The sequence below is a fragment of the Psammomys obesus genome, unplaced genomic scaffold, assembly GCF_907164565.1.
Source record: "Psammomys obesus unplaced genomic scaffold, mPsaObe1.curated_primary_1811, whole genome shotgun sequence".
Lineage (NCBI taxonomy): Eukaryota > Metazoa > Chordata > Mammalia > Rodentia > Muridae > Psammomys > Psammomys obesus.
The window spans coordinates 853,107-870,572 of record NW_026596166.1 but is presented as its reverse complement, the minus strand read 5'-3'; the positions used below and the strand labels follow the sequence as shown (position 1 = coordinate 870,572).

Sequence of the window (17,466 nt, the reverse complement as noted above, 5' to 3'; positions counted from 1 at the left end):
TCTGTTTACTTGAAACTGGCTCTATACCAAGCTGACCTTGAACTCAGATCTGCTTGCCTCTGTCTCCTGGATTAAAGGCATGTTTGTATTTCAGCCAGATCACACAGACCTACATGATCTTTAGATGTGACCTCTTGCCAGCCGTATCTCGCAAACCTAGAAAGAAGGCTTTTGGATGAGATCTCTTGGCAGAACAGTCATGTTCTGAATTAAAATTCCTCTACATATTTATACATATATACATGCAATAATGGAAAAAGACATGAATTTGAAGAGAAAGAGAGGAGGGGTATATGGAAGGATTTGGAAGGAAGAAAGGAAAGAAATGTAACTATATTATCTCAAAAACAATAACAACGAATCAGTGTCATTGCTTTGATCTCACATTCAGATCTCATCGGTGCTAGTCTTAAAGGCTGTAGTAAGGATGAAATGAAAATAAGCTTAAGCTAGGCCTAGGACATAGTAAGGACATTTGAAAATGTGGTACTACTGATAAGGCCTTTTAAGATCTTTTTCTGATTTATAATTTTTTTGGGGGGTGCAGTGAACTTTATTGATAGTATTCAAAAGAGTAGAGCTCCTTGAGCTGCTCCCCTTCTTTTGGGGGGTCTGGGATGAAAATTGAGGGGAGATGCTCAGTGTTGGGGCCTGAATTGAGACAGGGACTCCTCAGCATCCAATGGCCTCTCTTCTCCCCTCATGTTCTTGCTGGATGTATATTCCAGGAAATGAGCTTTACAGAGTTGTCATCAAGAGCAGTGCCAGTCCACCATCACAGCTGGAAGAGTGGGTATCAAGGTTCAAGTTGCAGGAGACGCTCTTGTCCTTGGTGGGCCCTCTGCCAATGCCTGGTTCGCTACCTTCTTGATGTCTTTGTACCACCCAGCAGGTCTGATCCGGGGCAGACACATTGGTGGGAGGAGCACAGAAGGCAGTGCCACTGAGCTTCCCATTCAGCTCTGGAATGGCTTTGCCCACAGCCTTGACACGTGGCTGCAAGGACGATGTTCTGGGGAACCGCACAGCTATCTTGCTATAGCTTCCCAGTGTGGCCATTCACCGTCTTCTGGGGGGCAAGGTCATCAATGTCAACATTTTGTCTTTGTGGAGGCGTTGGTCCATGAGCCTTTCCCCCTTACATGATAGGATGTTGACAGGCCCCGTTTTGTTGGTAATCATAGCTGTATTGACATCAAGAGTACAGTGGTGATGTGATGTTCTGAAAGCATCATTCTACCTCATTGCACTCCTTCCTCTGCTCTTAAATTCTTTCTACCCTGTCGTCCATGATGCTAAACTATGGAGAGGGTGATATTAAAATCCCATTATAGCAGATCACTCAGCAGCTTCTTACTCTTAGCGCTTTGATGAGTAAAGAGTTTCTGTCGTTATCACTGACCACTGCTAAATGGAGCTTTTCTGACCAAAGCTACAGCAGACTAATCTATGGTTATAAACACAATTATTTAGATAGCAATTTAATGGGTATATCATGTCCCCCCTAGCAAAACAATAGCAGTAGCTTTTCCACTGTTGCTTATGGCTTACACACCTATGGACTTTTAACCAGGCTTACAGTACCTAATGTATTTTTACCCTTCTGTGGAGAAGGTCCTAACTCAGAGCAGGGATTAATTGGTTACCCCATTACTGCCTTGCCACTGTTGCACCAGTGGGCGCTTCTTGCTTGGCTGGTTGGTGCTGTAACACACACCATGATTTTGGCTTACCATTACTGTGATGAAATATGATGACCAAAGCAACTTGGGGAGGAAAGGGTTTATTTGGATTACACTTACATTCATCGAAGGAAGTCAGGACAGGAAGTCAAGCAGGGCAGGAAGATGGAAGCAGGAACTGATGCAGAGGCCATGGGAATGTGCTGCTCACTGGCCTGCTCAGCCTGCTTTCTTAGAGAACCCGTCCACAGGTTGTACCACCCACAATGCCTTCCCACCTTAAGAAAATGTCCTACAGTCTTGCCTATAGCCCAGTGTTATGGAAGCATTTTTTAAATTGAGGCTCGCTCCTCTCTGCTGCCTCTAGTTTATGTCAAGTTGACATAAAGCTATCCAGTATACCACTGCTGGTACTGGAATTTTCATCTAGTAAGCCATGGTTTCTGGAAGCAACTTTATCTATCGTCATAGGGTACTTCCATGTAAACTATTTATTTCTTTCTTTCTATTAGCTTGTCATTAATTAGGTCTCCTTCTGGCTTTTTCATACATCTTTAGTTTTGGTTGGCCCCCTCTGCACTTCCCCTCCCATTTCCTTGACCCTCTCTGATGATCACTTCTTCTGCCTCTTCTATTATTATTATTATTATTATTATTATTATTATTATTATTATTATTATTTTCATCATCATTATTATTGTTATTATAGATGGCCTCATTTTGTAGCCGTGGCTGGCCTGGAACTCATTATGTAGACCAGGCTGACTTCAAACTACCTGCTTGCTGGGATTTCAGGCATGTGCCACTGATTTATAACCTGATTTATAATCTTTATGGTTTTTATTTGGGAACAAACTTTTAATACGAAGGAGCTATTTTTCTCATCTCCTTCTCAGTTACAGGAACTTTTCAGCATTTGTTGTACTGCAGAGGTCTGGTGATGGCTGGATGCTGTTGCATGGATAGGCCAGGCTTTGTCCCCCAGCCTCCCTACATGTGGCAGTCTTCCCGGCGGCTACCTTTCTGTTTCTTCCTTTACTTAAATATTACTTCTAAGCTTTGTTCTGTCCTTTCACATTTTGAAGTTATCGTTTGTGTCTGATTATAATAAGTGATTTATTCATAATAGGTGTCTGGTGTTTTGACTTACCACCACATAAAAGGTTGTGTGCCTGAAGAACAAGTTTGTTCGGTTTTCATTTTCTCTGGCAATTGGTCCCCTTTAAGGTAGGTTTGACCAAATGGCATTTCAAGGATTTTTTGCATTGTCTAGTGTCTTTCTCTTTTGTTCCCTTATGAGAATGCAGTAGCTTTGCCACTCTTCTGAATTTCATTTCTGAGTTCTAAGACTTTAAATTTTACCTCAGTAAATTTACTCTTATCTGGAAAGCAGCCAGTAACATGTCGTTCCTCAGATTTGAGCTACAGATTACTATTTTATAGGGTTCTATGGCTGATAAAAACTTAGGTTTAAATGAGACAAAATTATGATATGATCAGATTCAACATTTTTATGAAAATTTTATTTTCTCTAAGATGCTATGGATATGCATGATTAAAATTTATTTACATAATAAAAGTAGTCTTTTTATTGTTCCTCTTTTTCTTTTTTCTTTCTCTTTCTCTTTCTTGCTCTCTTTCCCTCTCGCTTGCTTTCTTACTTCCTTTCTTTCTTTCTTACTTTCTTTCTTTCTTCTCTTTTTCTCTTTTTTTTCTATTTCTTTCTCTTTCTCTCTCTCATTTCTTTCTTTTGAAAGGGTCCTCTCTAGACCCTCTGCTCAGATGTAGCCTATGGGCAGCTCAGTCCCTGTGGGGGTTCCCTAGTAAGGGGAGCAGGGGTAGTCTTTGGCATGACCTTGGTTGGCTGCTCTTTTATCACCTTTCCCCATGGGTGCCTTACTAGGCCACAGAGAAAGAGGATCCAGACAGTCCAGATACCTGATAGGCCAGGGTCAGATAGGGAGGAGGTCCTCCCCTATCAGTGGACTAGGGGAGGGGCATAGGGAAGAAAGAAGGAGGGAGGGGGATGGGGGAGGGAGATAAGGGAGGGGCTATAGCTGGTATACAAAGTGAATAAATTGTAATAAATAATAATAATAAAATTTTAAAAAGAAAGGGTCCTCACTATATATGGCTGGCTTGGAAATCACAGAGACCCACTTGCATCACCTCCTGAATACTAGAATCAAAGGTGTGTGCCACTACCCTGTGTGTGCTGCTTGCGCTCTTCCTATATATCAGGCATTGGTATATATTGTCTTATTTAAACCTCAGGACAAGATCTAGAGATATTGTTGACGGAGCTTTACAGATAAGCAGTTCGGCAGGAGGAGCCATACACTTTGGTGGAGAGAGTTTGACTCGCCGGGCCAGAGTGTTTGTCCAATGAATGATGCAACTTTCCTGATGAGCACTGTAAAGAAGGCATGAGAACACGATCTGTTTAAGGCAGTTTTTTTCCGCCTACTAACTCAGGAGCATCTTAACACCAATAATATTTGCCTTACTGGTTTCTCTCCTGCTGTGGTCTTAGTTGGGGTAGCAAGGCTTCAAACCCCATGGTAAACACTTGTATGTGTGCAGGGCCCAGATGCCTGGAACACTTGCCCAGTGGAACTAAGATCAGTTTCCAACTCAATAGCCTCACTATTTAATCTGCCCTCCATTTTTATGGTACAAAAAGTGATATACTTTTAAAGAAGAGAAAAACTCTATTCAGAATATTTTTATAGTTGACAGGCTTAACCTAGCCTCTAATTGAAAATTTTATTTGTGTGTCTGTCTTCCTCAATTGCCTTATCTTATTTTGGGGGACAGGCTCTCTCATAGAACATGAAGCTTGCCCTTTCAGCTAGACAGGCTGGCCAGTGCAGCTCTCCCCTGCTCATCCACCTCTCTTTGCCCCTAAATGTTGGTGTTACAGACATGCAGCATCAGACCTGAATTTTTCATGGGCGCTAAGGTTCAAAAATCAGGTCTTCATTTTTAACAAAGCCTGAGCCATATCCCCAACTCCACAACTGAAGGATTTAGAGATGAGATTTAACATCCACTAGGGCTCAGTGGATGTTTGAAATTCTAGGTAATGAACAGTAATGCCAAGTGTGAGTGTGGTGTTTAGAATCTGTGGTGGAATTTCAGAAGCCTCTCCAAGGTGTGGTAACACATCCCTTTCATCCCAGATGAGATGTGTGTTCAAAGGCAGATCTGAGTTCAAAGCCATATATTCTACATATTGGGAACTCTCTTTAAAAAGAAAAGAAGTGCCAGGCATGGTAGCCCAAGCCTCTAGTCACCGCACGTGGTGGGCAGAGGTAGGTGGATTTTTGTGAGTTTAAGTTGGGCTTATTCTACACATTGAGTTATAGACTAGCTGGGGAAAGAAAGAAAGAAAGAAAGAAAGAAAGAAAGAAAGAAAGGAAGGAAGGAAGGAAGGAAGGAAGGAAGGAAGGAAGGAAGGAAGAAAGGAAGGAAGGAAGGAAGAAAGGAAGGAAGAAAGAGCTTCTCACTTACCCTTGAATACTAGCGTTTGATTTCCAACTTCCTGAGCCAGAAGTAGTTGGGTTTTTTGGGTTAGAAATCCTTCTGTTTCAGTTATATGGGCTTTGAAGTGACAAGGTCTGGATGATTATATCATCATGGAAGGTTCTGCTTGCTGCCTTGATCCTAAGTATTTATTATAATCTAGCTAATCCTGGTCTCTCCATCTAGCTGTACATTCAGCTTCATTTCTTTATGCATTTGATAGGCAAATGGGAGAACGCTTGCTAAAAGCAAAAGGCTGTTAAACGACAAAACAAGTTTTGTCCACAAGCAGTTTAGCATAGTGAGCAAGCTAGCCTTCATAGGTGCAGGTCATTGCCCTGCCACTTACTGGTTATGTGAGGCTAGGCAAATTACCTTCTAGGTCTCTGTTTCTCCACCCATACAGTGGGGATAATAGATGTACTTACTTGAGACATGTAAAGGGATGATAGTAGAACATGTGTGGTTTACTGAGTACTTGACCACTAATTATATAGAGATGGAAGGAGAGTATTGGTGTCACCTTTCCAGACATCTGTTAATCCAGACATCTAGTTAATCCAGAGAACCAGCAAGTCTCATTAGTCAGACATCCTGAAAGTAAGCATTTTGTTTGCTCTCTTTTGCCCTTTGTTCTTTCTTAGCTTCTGCTTTTTCTAGTAAACGAGTGGACCAGTTACCAGCTGAGCCTTTTGTTCCAAATTCAGTCTTCATCATCCTCTCTGCAAAAACATGTACCTGTGCCTTTAAATATTTCTTTTGCCAGCTGGCAGGATATTAACTCCTTGTCAGTAGAGGATGCTAGAGAGAATTTATAAGAGGGAGGTGTTACCCTTTGATTCTGGTATGCTTGCTCAGCAGGCTCGTAGGCAGTTTCTCTGGCACTGATTTCTTTAGTAGGTCAGTCTCCCTGCACAGTGTCCAGCTGTGGCAGGGCCTGCAGCATGCCTGGAGTCTCAGCCCTACTGGGTAGATTTCTCTGTGCCTGGCTCTTACACTTCAGCCAGCTGTTCGTTCTGGGCTCTTGGGGCATACACAGCTGCTCCAGCACTCAGCAGGCATCAGTTTCCATTGGCACCCCTCCTGGGTGGTTTTATGGGATAGTCTCCAGCAAGACACCCATGAACAACTTTCCCTACATCCTGGAGTGCTTGTTTCTAGCCAGTTCTACCAGCAAGAACTGGCTTGTTGGTGACTCAGAAACTTGTGCTATTCTCTGGACCCCAGCCATAGCCTCTTCAGCAGGGTTTGGACATCAGTCTTTTTATTTTATTTATTTTTGAGGTATTCTTATCTCTGTCCTTGGGAGGCAGCCACTCCTTATATTTGCTACTTGTCTTTTTTTTTGGGGGGGGGGGGTAGGGGTTGAGGGGTTGAGACAGGGTTTCTCTGTGTAGCCCTGGCTGACCTGGAACTCACTCTCTAGACCAGGTGGCCTTGAACTCAGAGATCCACCTGCTTCTGCCTCCCAAGTACTGGGATTAAGCACCACTACTACCTGGTGCTTGTATGTTCTTATTAGTCAGTTTCTCATTACTGTTAAAGTTACTCTTTCTATTTAACTTTGCCTATTCAAGTGACTTTATGGTTTCTCTTTCCTGGTTGGACTCTGGCTGATACAGTGGGGTAGTTGTTCATAAAATCAAGCAGCACGAAGGCTGAGCAGTCACTCTGTTCTGGCATAAGATCCAACAGTTTAACTGGGGCAAAGGGGTGTGCTCCTGTAGCCCCAGAAATGCTGGAAGCTGAAACAAGAGGATCACGTGAGCCTAGAGCGGCCAGCTGGAGCAACATAGCAAGATCCCATGTCTTAGAAAACAGTGTCATAATACGTGGCAGCTGACCTTTAGTGTCTGCCCTGTGTCATTAGGTAGTTGTGATGAACCGAAAGCCGCTTATTTGATACATACTGCCTGATACTGCCAAAGCTTTCTACTTTTTCAGAACTGGAAATCTGGATTTTTGTGTGAAATCTTCCAAATGTTATTTTGTGACTTAAGAATTACACATTATTGGGGCTCAGAGGTTAAGAGCGCTTCTGCTAGCTGCTCTTCCAGAGGTCCTGAGTTGAATTCCCAGCAACCATATGGTGGCTCATAACCATCTATAGTGGGATCTGGTGCCCTCTTCTGGGGTGCAGGCAGAATATTGCATAATAAGTAAATCAGTAAATCAATCTATCTTTTAAAAAAAGATTTGCACATTGCTGGAGAGATGGCTCAGAGGTTAAGAGCACTGGCTGCTCTTGCAGAGGTCCTGAGTTCAATTCCCAGCAACCACATGATGACTCACAACCATCTATAATGAGATCTGGTGCCCTTTTCTGGTGGGCAAATGTACAGGCAGACAAAACCTTGTATACATAATAAAAATGCATCTTAAAAAAGATGTATACATTGTCAACCCACCTTTACATTGTGAGAGCCTCTGGAGGGGCTCTCAGGGTGTTCTAAGCTGTCTGCAGACAGGACAGTGACTAGTAGAAGAGATAAATACACATGACAGAGAGCAAGCGACTGAATTCCTGACAGTTGCAGAGTTTAAAACCATTCGGTAAAACATATTTGTAAAAATATCTTTAGGGGCTCGTGGTTAGGGGCACATGTTCTTGCAGATGTTGGTTCCCAGACCCACATGGGGGGTCACAGCCGTTCCTAACTCCAGTTCTGGGGGAGTATGCCACCTTCTGGATGCACTAGGCATGCACCTGGAGCACATACACACATGCAAGGAAAGCATTCATATTCATATTTTAAATCCTTAAAATATTTTTATTAGAGAGTTTCATTCAATGTATTTTGATCATGCTTACCCCTAACTCCTCCCAGAGCCACTCCCACCAGGAGAAAACAACTAAATGATCACATTTAGGGCATTGCGCCCTCTGATTCAACCACAGCACAATGATTGTAGTAGCTTACACTGTGAGTTACAAGGCAGTTCTGTGTTGATTGTAACCCTGTTAGTAGAGAGGAAACTGAGCTTCAGTGTTTAGTAAGTTCAAGGCCTGTTTATATAGTCTCTAATTAACTTAGCAATTAAAAAATTATTTGTGTGTGTGTGTGTCACGTGCACATGCCAAAGTGCCCACAGAGAGTAGAAGGAAGTTACAGGATCCCTTGAAGCTGGAGTTACAAGTGTTCATAAGCCTTGGAGGTAGGTGCTAGGATCCAAACCTTCCCAGACAGAGCACTCTTAACTGCTGAGCTCTCTTCAGCTCCCAGCTTTTTCTTGTTGAGACTAGGTTTCACTCTGTAACCTAGCTGGCCAGAAACTGTCAGAGATACACTTTTCCTCTGCCTCCTGGGATTAAATGTATACACCCCCCCCCCCCCGTAAGACCCCATATGAAGTTAGCCTAGGGTGAACTGGAACCTGCTAAGTAGCTAAGGATGACTTTGAATCCCTTGCTTCCTTCCACATTAATGGTGGGATTACAGGTGTGTGCCACTATGCAGGAACGTGAACCCAGTGGTCATGCTTGTTAGACAAGCACTGAGCTACAGTCCCAGCCCATAGTTAGCATTTAAAATTATCTGTGTATGGGTGTTTGTGTGCATGTCTACGATGCATGTCTGATACTCTGGAACTGAAGTTACAGACAGTTGTGAGCTGCCCTGTGGGTTCCTGGAATCAAACCTGGGTGGTCCTCTGGAAGAACAGCCAGTGCTCTTAACTGCTGAGCCGTGTCTCCTGCTTCCGGCATTTTGGGGCGGAGGAGGCATGTTTATGGTCAATTATGGATAGACTGTGGGACATTTAATGTCATGTGTAGAAGGAAAAGAAAATATTTTCCTACAGCCTGGTAGGATCACTAATGACATTTTGTCTTCCAGTTTCATTGCTGTGAAGAGACACCCACCATGACTACAACAACTCTTATGAAGGAAAACATTTAATTGGAGTTGGCTTACAGTTTCAGAGTTTAGTCCGTTACCATCACGGCAGGAAAGATGGCAGTTGTGCAGGCAGATATGTGCTGGAGAAGTAGCCGAGAGTTCTTTTTACATCTTGATCTACAGGCAGCAAAAGGAGACTGTGTCATCAGGCCTAGTATAAGTGTATAGGAGAGCTCAAAACATAACTTCATAGTGACACACTTCCTCCTAATGGCGCCACTCCCTATGGCCAAGCATTCAAGCACATGGGTCCGTGGAGGCCATTCCTGTTCAAACCACCACACGTTTTACATCAGTTTTATTTTGTTTTAATTTATGTACAATTTTACATTTTCCCTTTTGTTTGGGAATAATTTCTTTATTATTCAAATTTAATATAGGCATTTTCTTTTTTGGGGGGGTGTTTATTGAGACAGGTTTTCTCTATGTATCCCTGCCTGTCCTGGACTTGCTTTGTAGACCAGGCTGGCCTCAAACTCACAGATCTACCTACCTCCTACTCCTGAGTGCTGGATTAAAGGTGTGCGCCACCACACCGGTTAATATATGTATTTTCAAATGTCTTTACTACATTCAGTCCTTTTATATACTGAAATCAATTTGTTTTTGACATGAAAAGATTGAGTGAACTTTTTTGTGCTTGTCTAAACTCTGGCCATATTTCAGATTTTAAGAATGGAATAATGAAGTTGGGTGTGGTGGCACACACCTTTAGTCCTAGCACTCTGGAGGCAGAGGCAGGCAGATCTCTTGAGTTTTGGGCCAACCTGGTCTAAAAAGAGATTCCAGGACAGCCAGGCTGTTACACAGAGGAACCCCGTCTCGGGAAAAATAGAATCAAGAATGGAATCATGGAGTGAGGTTAGTGCCCTGGCTCACCCCTTTGGAGGCTGATGCAGGTGAATCTCTGTGAGTTGGAGACCAGCTTGCTCTACATAGTGAGTTCCAAGACAGAATGGCTTCCTAATGGAGAGATCCTGTCTCCAGGAATAAAAAAATTAAAATAAAAATTTAAAAAGGTACAATGTCAAAGGGCATAAATGTCCCTAAGAAGGTTTGCAATGTTTTGAGAATATGTTTGTTTAATCAATGCAAATGACAGTTTATTTTCACATTATTTTTATTTATTTTTAAAAAACTTTGATAGAGGAAAAAACATGTTTTTATTATTTTAGTCTGTTCATTGGACTTTATATATTACTGGTAAATTATTGCCAATCTTTTCCCAACTTCTTTGATAGTAAGTTTCTGCTTTTGTTTTTATGGTCACCTGAAAGAATCTACATTGGATTTTTAGCTGTGTTCAGTTCTCTTTTTGTTTTGTGTTTCAAGACAGGGTTTCTTTTTTCTTTTTCTTTCTTTTTTTTTTTTTTTTTTTTTTTAATTAGCCTTATTCTATGTGCATTAGTATGAAGGTGTCACCTTCCTTGGAACTAGAGTTAGAGACAGTTGTGAGCTACCACGTGGTAGCCGGGAAATGAACCCAGGTCCATTTAGGAAAAGCAGACAGCACTCTTAACCACTCAGCCATCTCTCCAGTTTCAACCTCTCAAACCTCAGCCATCTCTCAAACCTCAGCACAGAGTTTCTCTGTGCAGCCTTGGCTGTCTTGGCTGGCCTCCAGCTCAGAGACTCAGCTGCCTCTGCTTCTGAGCATTTGCCACCACTGACTGCCATGTTTAGTTATTTTATGTTTAGAAAGAAAAACAGTTTACTCTTATCTTTTAAGATTGGAGGAAGTGGTGTTAATAAAGTGCATGCTTATTATTACTTCCTGGAAGACTTCATTAATCTTTATGTTAAGTGAATAAAGAGGGAAATCTAGCTGTCCCTCGCCACTGTTCATTTAAGCGTCTCTAAGCAATCCCCTAATGTTAGACGCTTGCTGTTCGTGCACCAGATGATGTCGAAGATAAGCACCAACAGTGTCTCTGCAGACTGCGCTAACATCCTGTTGCCATGCAGGAACAGCAACAGCGTTTGCATACAGAGGAGGACACAGAAGCACGGGAGGTTCACACTGCTGCCACTCAGAGCTGGAGCTTTGGGGTTGCCTTGTTTCAGACAGAAGAACTTGAATGAAATTCAAATCTCAGTTACAGATGTTAATGGCAGATCGTGTAGTGGCTAAATTAATGTTAAATATCTCCTTGAAGCAGCTTTGTAAGAGTTTGGAGAAAAGCTTTGCTGTTTGAGCAAAAATTATTCCATATTCCTTGATACCTCTTCAGTGCTTGGATAAAATCAGTGCTGCTCTAACAAATTTACCTCTTTTTTAGGATATTGTTGATGCTTTGAGTACTAAAGTGGCCTTGGACACAAAGACCGAGACAGGAATTTCAGTAACAAAAGCTTCTAAAAGTGTTGACTTGTATTTGGTTGACTGTTTTTATGAGTGGGGAAAGAAAAACTATTTAATCTACTTGCTGTCTGCCAAGAAAATTAAACAGACTTCAAAGCTTTGCACTGATAGTTAATGGCATTGAATGCAAGCTGTTGTTTTAATTAATACAGCTGGCTGATTCTCCAGCTCAGTCAGCTACAACTGTGAAGTTTTAAAATGAGGTAACAAAACCAGTGACACTGCACAGTTCATGCCTCTCTTGAGAAAATAGTTTATTACCCTGACAGAAACTGTTGCTCAGGGAGCTCTCTTCCCATCTTGAAATATACCTGAAGTTTATAGTTCCTCATTTAAATTCGCCTTATTAGTGATTTACCACAGGCAAAGGATAGAAGCTGCCAGCACTTTGTTGACCTTTATAAACACAGAATTTGAGATTGAATCCCTGGTTGCAAAGTTTTATGAGAGAATACATGCATGTAGACAACATAGAGCCATTATAGCTAGGCTTGAAATAAATTAGGTTGAGTCTAAAATTATTCTGGTGGTGTGCTGGCTAGTTTTCTGTCACCTTGACACAAGCTAGCGTTGAGTCCCCTCTGGACAGGGTGGCCCTGAGTTCAGTAAGAAAGCAGGCTAAGAAAGCCAGTAAGCAGCACCCCTCCATGGCCTCTGCATCAGCTTCTGCCTCCAGGTTCCTGCCCTGTTTGAGTTCCTGTCCTGACTTCCTTGGATGATGAACAGTGGGATGGAGGTGTAAGGCAAATAAACTCCCCAAGTTGCTTTGGTCATCGTATTTCATGAGCAATAGTAACTTAAACTATGACAGTTAAGAATTTTTTTCTCCCCCAATAAAAATTGACACTATGGCTCAAGTATTGGTATAAGCCTTGACCAAGACAGCTTACCGAAGGAGTAGTTTAGTTCCATCACCATGGCAGGGAGGCATGGCATCAGGGAGCAGCAGGCTGAGGGAGCAAACTGGGACTGACACATGGCTTATGACACACAGCTTTTGAAACCCCAGAGCCCACACCATTTCCTAGTTAACTACACTCCTAGTTACTGGAGTGTAACTAGCAAGGCCACACCTCAAAGTATCACAAGAGTACACCAGCCCGGGACCAAGGACTCCACTACGTCTTAAGGGGAACATTCTCATTCAAACCACCACACAGCTAATCATTTTCTTCTCTCTCTCCCTCCCCCCCTCTCCGTGTGTCTGTGTCTGTGTCTGTGCATGCATGTGTGCAGTTGAGTCCAGAGGATGATGTTAGGGGTCACGTGGAAGTCAACTTATAGGTGACTGTGATCCACCTAATGTGGGTACTGTAAACCTAGGTTGAATCCTCTGCAAGAGTGACCTTGTCTCAGAAAATGAGATGGAGAAGATGACACTTGGTATTGATCTCTGTTCTTCACACACATCTCCACATTCAGATGTTAACACACAAAGAAAAAGGAACTGAAGCCACAGAACCATGTTGGTATTGAGAGCTAGGTTTATTTTCATGTATTTATAAGTTGTATGTAATTATATTCTGTATATGGTTATGAAGTAAAACTTGTTAATTTACCATATGCTTATTTTTATGTACTGTGACCCAGAATCACCTGGGAGATGGGCCTCTGGAAATGAGCACGGGAGGTTATCTCAGTTAGATTAATTGAGCTGGGGAGACCTGCCTGCCGTGGGCACACCATTCCTGGGGCTGAGACTCTGACCTGTGGAGTCTCTCTCTCGCCACTTCCTGGTTGTGGGTGTCATGTAGCCGGCTGCTTCGAGCTCCTGTTGCCTCCGTTGCCCTATCACGGACTGTACCTTCAACTGGGAACTGAGATAAACCTTCCCTTGCCTAAGTTGCTCTTGCTGAGTGTTTTATTGGAACAGTTGGACACATCTAAACATTTTCTCACAAACAAATTATCAGTACACATTGCCATTCTTTCCTCATACCAAAACAGCATGACTTTCTGAACCCATGACTAGACAGTGGTCTTTTTTTAAGTGCATGATCATTTTTGCTGTAATTCTTTCTTTGGTGAATTTCTAGAAGTGAAGTTTGTGGATCAAAGATTTCACTTAATTTACGGGGAGGGGGTTGAGGTGGGAGGGTGGGAGCATGAGAGAGAGGAGCAGGGAGTGTGAGTAAAAATTCCCCTTGGAATGTATGTACGTATGAAAGTTGTATGTGTAACTAGTATATGTACATGCGTGTGAAGATGGTATATGCACCCATGTATACATGCGGATGCTGGTAGAAGACACTGGGTGTCCTGCTTTATCACTCTCTTCCTTATTCCTTTGAGCCTGGGTCACTGAGTGAACCTGGAGTTAGGTGGCTGCCTCCCCACAGCACTGGGTTATGGGCAGGCACATACCTATGTCCAGCTTTTTTCATGGCTGCTGGATTTGAACTTGGGTTCGAATACTTGTACAGCAAGGTTCTTACCCACTGAGTCATCCCTCTAGCTCAAGAATTGTAGCTCACATCTTCGATACTCTAAGCCTAAATTGTCAATTGTGGACAAATAAGCTGTGGCAGTTCACATCCGTGTCAGGGTTAGGGAAATGTACTCGCTGCTCCTGCTCAGTAGTAAATGTTTCCCTACATCATTGCCAACTTTTCTTTTTGCTTTAAGGGTTGTGCTTTCCCAGGCTGTAGTAGCTGATACTTGTAATCCTAGCAATTGGGAGCCTGAATAGGATTGCTGTGGGTTCAAAGCCTGCTTAGGCTGATAGTTCCTGGCCAGGTCAGTGAGACCTTACCACTCCCCTGAGGAAGTCAGTGGTCTGTGGGGGAGGAAGAGATACTATATTTTCTTTTTTGTTTTAAATTATTATTTGTATTTTATGTATATAGGTGTTTTGCTTGCATGTATGTCTGTGTACCACATGTGTGCGCAGTGCCCACGGAGGCCAAAAGAGAGTCAGAGTCAGATCCTCTAGAACTGAAGTTACAGATAGTTGTGAGCTGCCATGTCGGTACTGGAGTGTAACTAGGTCTTCTGGAAGGGCAACCAGTGCCTTAACTGCTGAGCCATGTCTACAGTCTTAGACATTTTTTTTCCAGTGATGTAGCCATTGGTAAGGTGTTCACACTTCGGCTGGAGAGATGGCTCTGCTGGTAAGAGCACTATCTGCTCTTCTAGAGGTCCTGAGTCAGTTCCTAGCAACCACATGGTGGCTCACAACTATGCTGGAATCTGATTCCCTCTTCTGGCATGCAGGCATATATGCAGATAGAGCACTCATGCATAAAATAAATAAATAAATAAATAAGTAAATAAATAAATAGAAATCTTAAAAAGAAAAAAAGATGCTCCCAGTCCTGTAAACATACCCTTACTCGCCTCCTGTAACCTGCATTAATGAAACTCATTGGATCATTAAAAAGAGAGAGAGAGAGAGACATGAAAATAGCAGGGTGACTAGTTGGGTTAGAGGAAAGGAAACAGTAGGAGTGAAATGGGGAAGGGACATATGCTCAAAATACATTAAATGCCATGGGCTAGAACAATGGTTCAATGCCATAATGAGATCCATTACTTTGTATGCAAGTTTTTTAACTAATAAGAATTAGCTATTTATAGAAAGAAACAAATGGACCAGCTGTAGTTCCGCTGGTAGAATGCCCAAAGCCCTCAGTTTGGTCCCTAGCATTGCATAAAACCAGGTGTAGATCTCGTGCCTGTGCTCTCAGAACTTAGGAGACAGAGATGGGAGGAAATTCAGGGTCATCCTTAGCTACATTATCAAGTTTGAGGCCAGCCTGGCCTACACAAAACCCTGCCTCCAAATAAAGAAACAAAGACGTCATGATCTTATGTTGTCCAGGTTGTCTCTAACTTCAGGCCCAAGCAATCTTCCTCCATCAGCCTCCTCAGAAGCCAGTGTGCCCAGCTTCTCGTCTTTTAACTGGCATTACTTACGAAGCTAATCATTTGTAATGCTTACTGGCCATTGTGGCTATAGGTTTCATGAATAGAAAAATTTCCTTAACCATCAGTCTCTCTAATGGTTTCTTTTGTTGCTTTTCCAGGAGCGACTGAAGCTGGTGACTGTGTTGGGTGCTGGTCTTCTCTGTGGAACCGCACTGGCAGTTATTGTGCCTGAAGGGGTGCACGCACTTTATGAAGAGGTTCTGGAAGGTGAGAGAGACTAGCCTTACCTGGGAAATATCAGCAGAAGAATTAACGGAATTTCTTGTGGCCATAGTTCATGTTTGTCCTAAAAGGGTGTTTAAGACACCTTTGGACTCCTTAGACACTGCACAAATCCTTAGCAGTTTTCTGAATGCTGTAACTCATGAACACTAATTAATATTGCAGTGGGTGAGTTCAGTCTTTCTAAGTGTAACAGTGTCTAAATTATCTTTGGATCCCTTTTCCCTAGCTGGATGGCTTTGTTTAGCCTCAGTAGAAGAAAATGTGCCCAATCATACTACAACTTGATATGTCAAGGCAGGTTGATGTTCATGGGAGGTCTCCCCTTCTCTAAGGAGAAAGGGAGGGGCCATAGGGGGACTGGGATGAGAGGAGGAAGGACAAGCTCCTATCGATGTAAAGTAAATTAATTAATGAAAATTATCTAATATTTATACCAATAAAGGTATAGGAGGCATAAACAAATAAAAACCTGCTAGCTCAGTGAGGTAACTTTGTTTTCTGAACTATATACAGTGTTTCTATGTATAAGCTTGACTCGACAGCTAAACTACTCGTTCTTTAGAAATCTTTTTCTATGCATCATTCTGTCAAGCTAGTCTACCTTTCTCCTGAGCTCCTTCAGACCAAAGAGGGCTCCTTAGCTCTTTTCTAGAAACTGTTTTGCCTGTATCCTGCCAACTGCTTCTGTGTTGTTCCTGCAAGCCCAGAGAGAGGATCCCTATCTCTTACTCGAGCTCCTTCTGAAAAGATTGTTTCAAGCCAAAAAAGAGAGCGCTATAGCAGAGGTCCAATTGCCTATAAAAGAAGTCTCCAGCTCCTCCCCTACACCTTGGCAGGCTGAACCATGTCATTATAATGGTGGGGCCGCAATCCAAGTCAGTAGGGGCCGAACCATTTTACCTTTATGGTGGGTAGCTTGAGGCCACCCAGCTGACCTGGTCTCGGTTCATAGAGCACAAGACCTCTCCCAAGGAACTTGCCTTAAAATAGTAACTCTCCATTCCATAGAATTCTCATCTATGGAAGTTTTTAGAGGCACATTCAGACTGCATCTCTTCAGGACACACTGAACCATAAAATTGCAATATCTATTTAGGCTCTTGTATTATGCTAACAATTAGGTTTTCTATGTACATTACTTAAATATCCTATAACATAACAGTTATCTTTTGTGTGTGATGCATGCACATATATGTGTTTATATGCATTCAAGTACATGTTAATGTGTGTACACAGGAGTATGGAAGCCCATTCGTGTCAGGTCTCTTCCTTTATCCGTATTTCTTATTACATTTATTTATTGTTTTGTATGAGGAGGTGGGTACACACATGCCATGGTGCAGGGACAGTTTGTGGGAGTCTGTTCTCTTCTTCTACCATGGGGGTCTGTTTTTGATTGGATTTAAGACCTACTGCAAGAAAAGGAACCTATATTCAACACTACTAGAGTGCCAAGAACCTGAGACTAAGTAAGTCATGGACCTAGGGGGAACCTACTACTATTCTGATAAAGGAACATAGTAAATCAAATGACTTGTAATTAGATACTGCTATACCCATAGTGGAGAACATGGCTGAACCCTCAGCGGAGAAGCTTCTTGCAGCAAATAGTTAACACAGGACACCCACAACTGGACGATTACAGAGAGTGGGAGGCTTCAGAGCACTCAGCTCTAAACGGGATGTCTTCATCAAAGCTCCCCTCTGGGCTCAGATATCTTTGCAGAAGAGGAGGCAGAAAGAGCGTGAGAGTTTGAAGGAGAAACGATATCTTTTGGGCACAACAGGATTGGTGCTCATGTGAACACACAGAGGCTTTGGCAGCCTACATAGGACCTGTAGAGGT

The 17,466-nt window shown here is 42.6% G+C and overlaps 1 protein-coding gene across 3 annotated transcripts in view; it reads left to right on the top strand.

Annotated features, from left to right (window-relative positions):
* Window positions 1-17,466, top strand: part of Slc39a9 (solute carrier family 39 member 9) — a 35,874-nt gene that overhangs the window by 4,828 nt on the left and 13,580 nt on the right. For all 3 annotated transcript variants that reach the window (XM_055595404.1, XM_055595401.1, XM_055595402.1), the window contains exon 2: window positions 15,494-15,602. In XM_055595404.1, coding sequence (XP_055451379.1) covers window positions 15,494-15,602 — 109 coding nt within the window. The remainder of the gene's footprint in view (window positions 1-15,493; window positions 15,603-17,466) is intronic.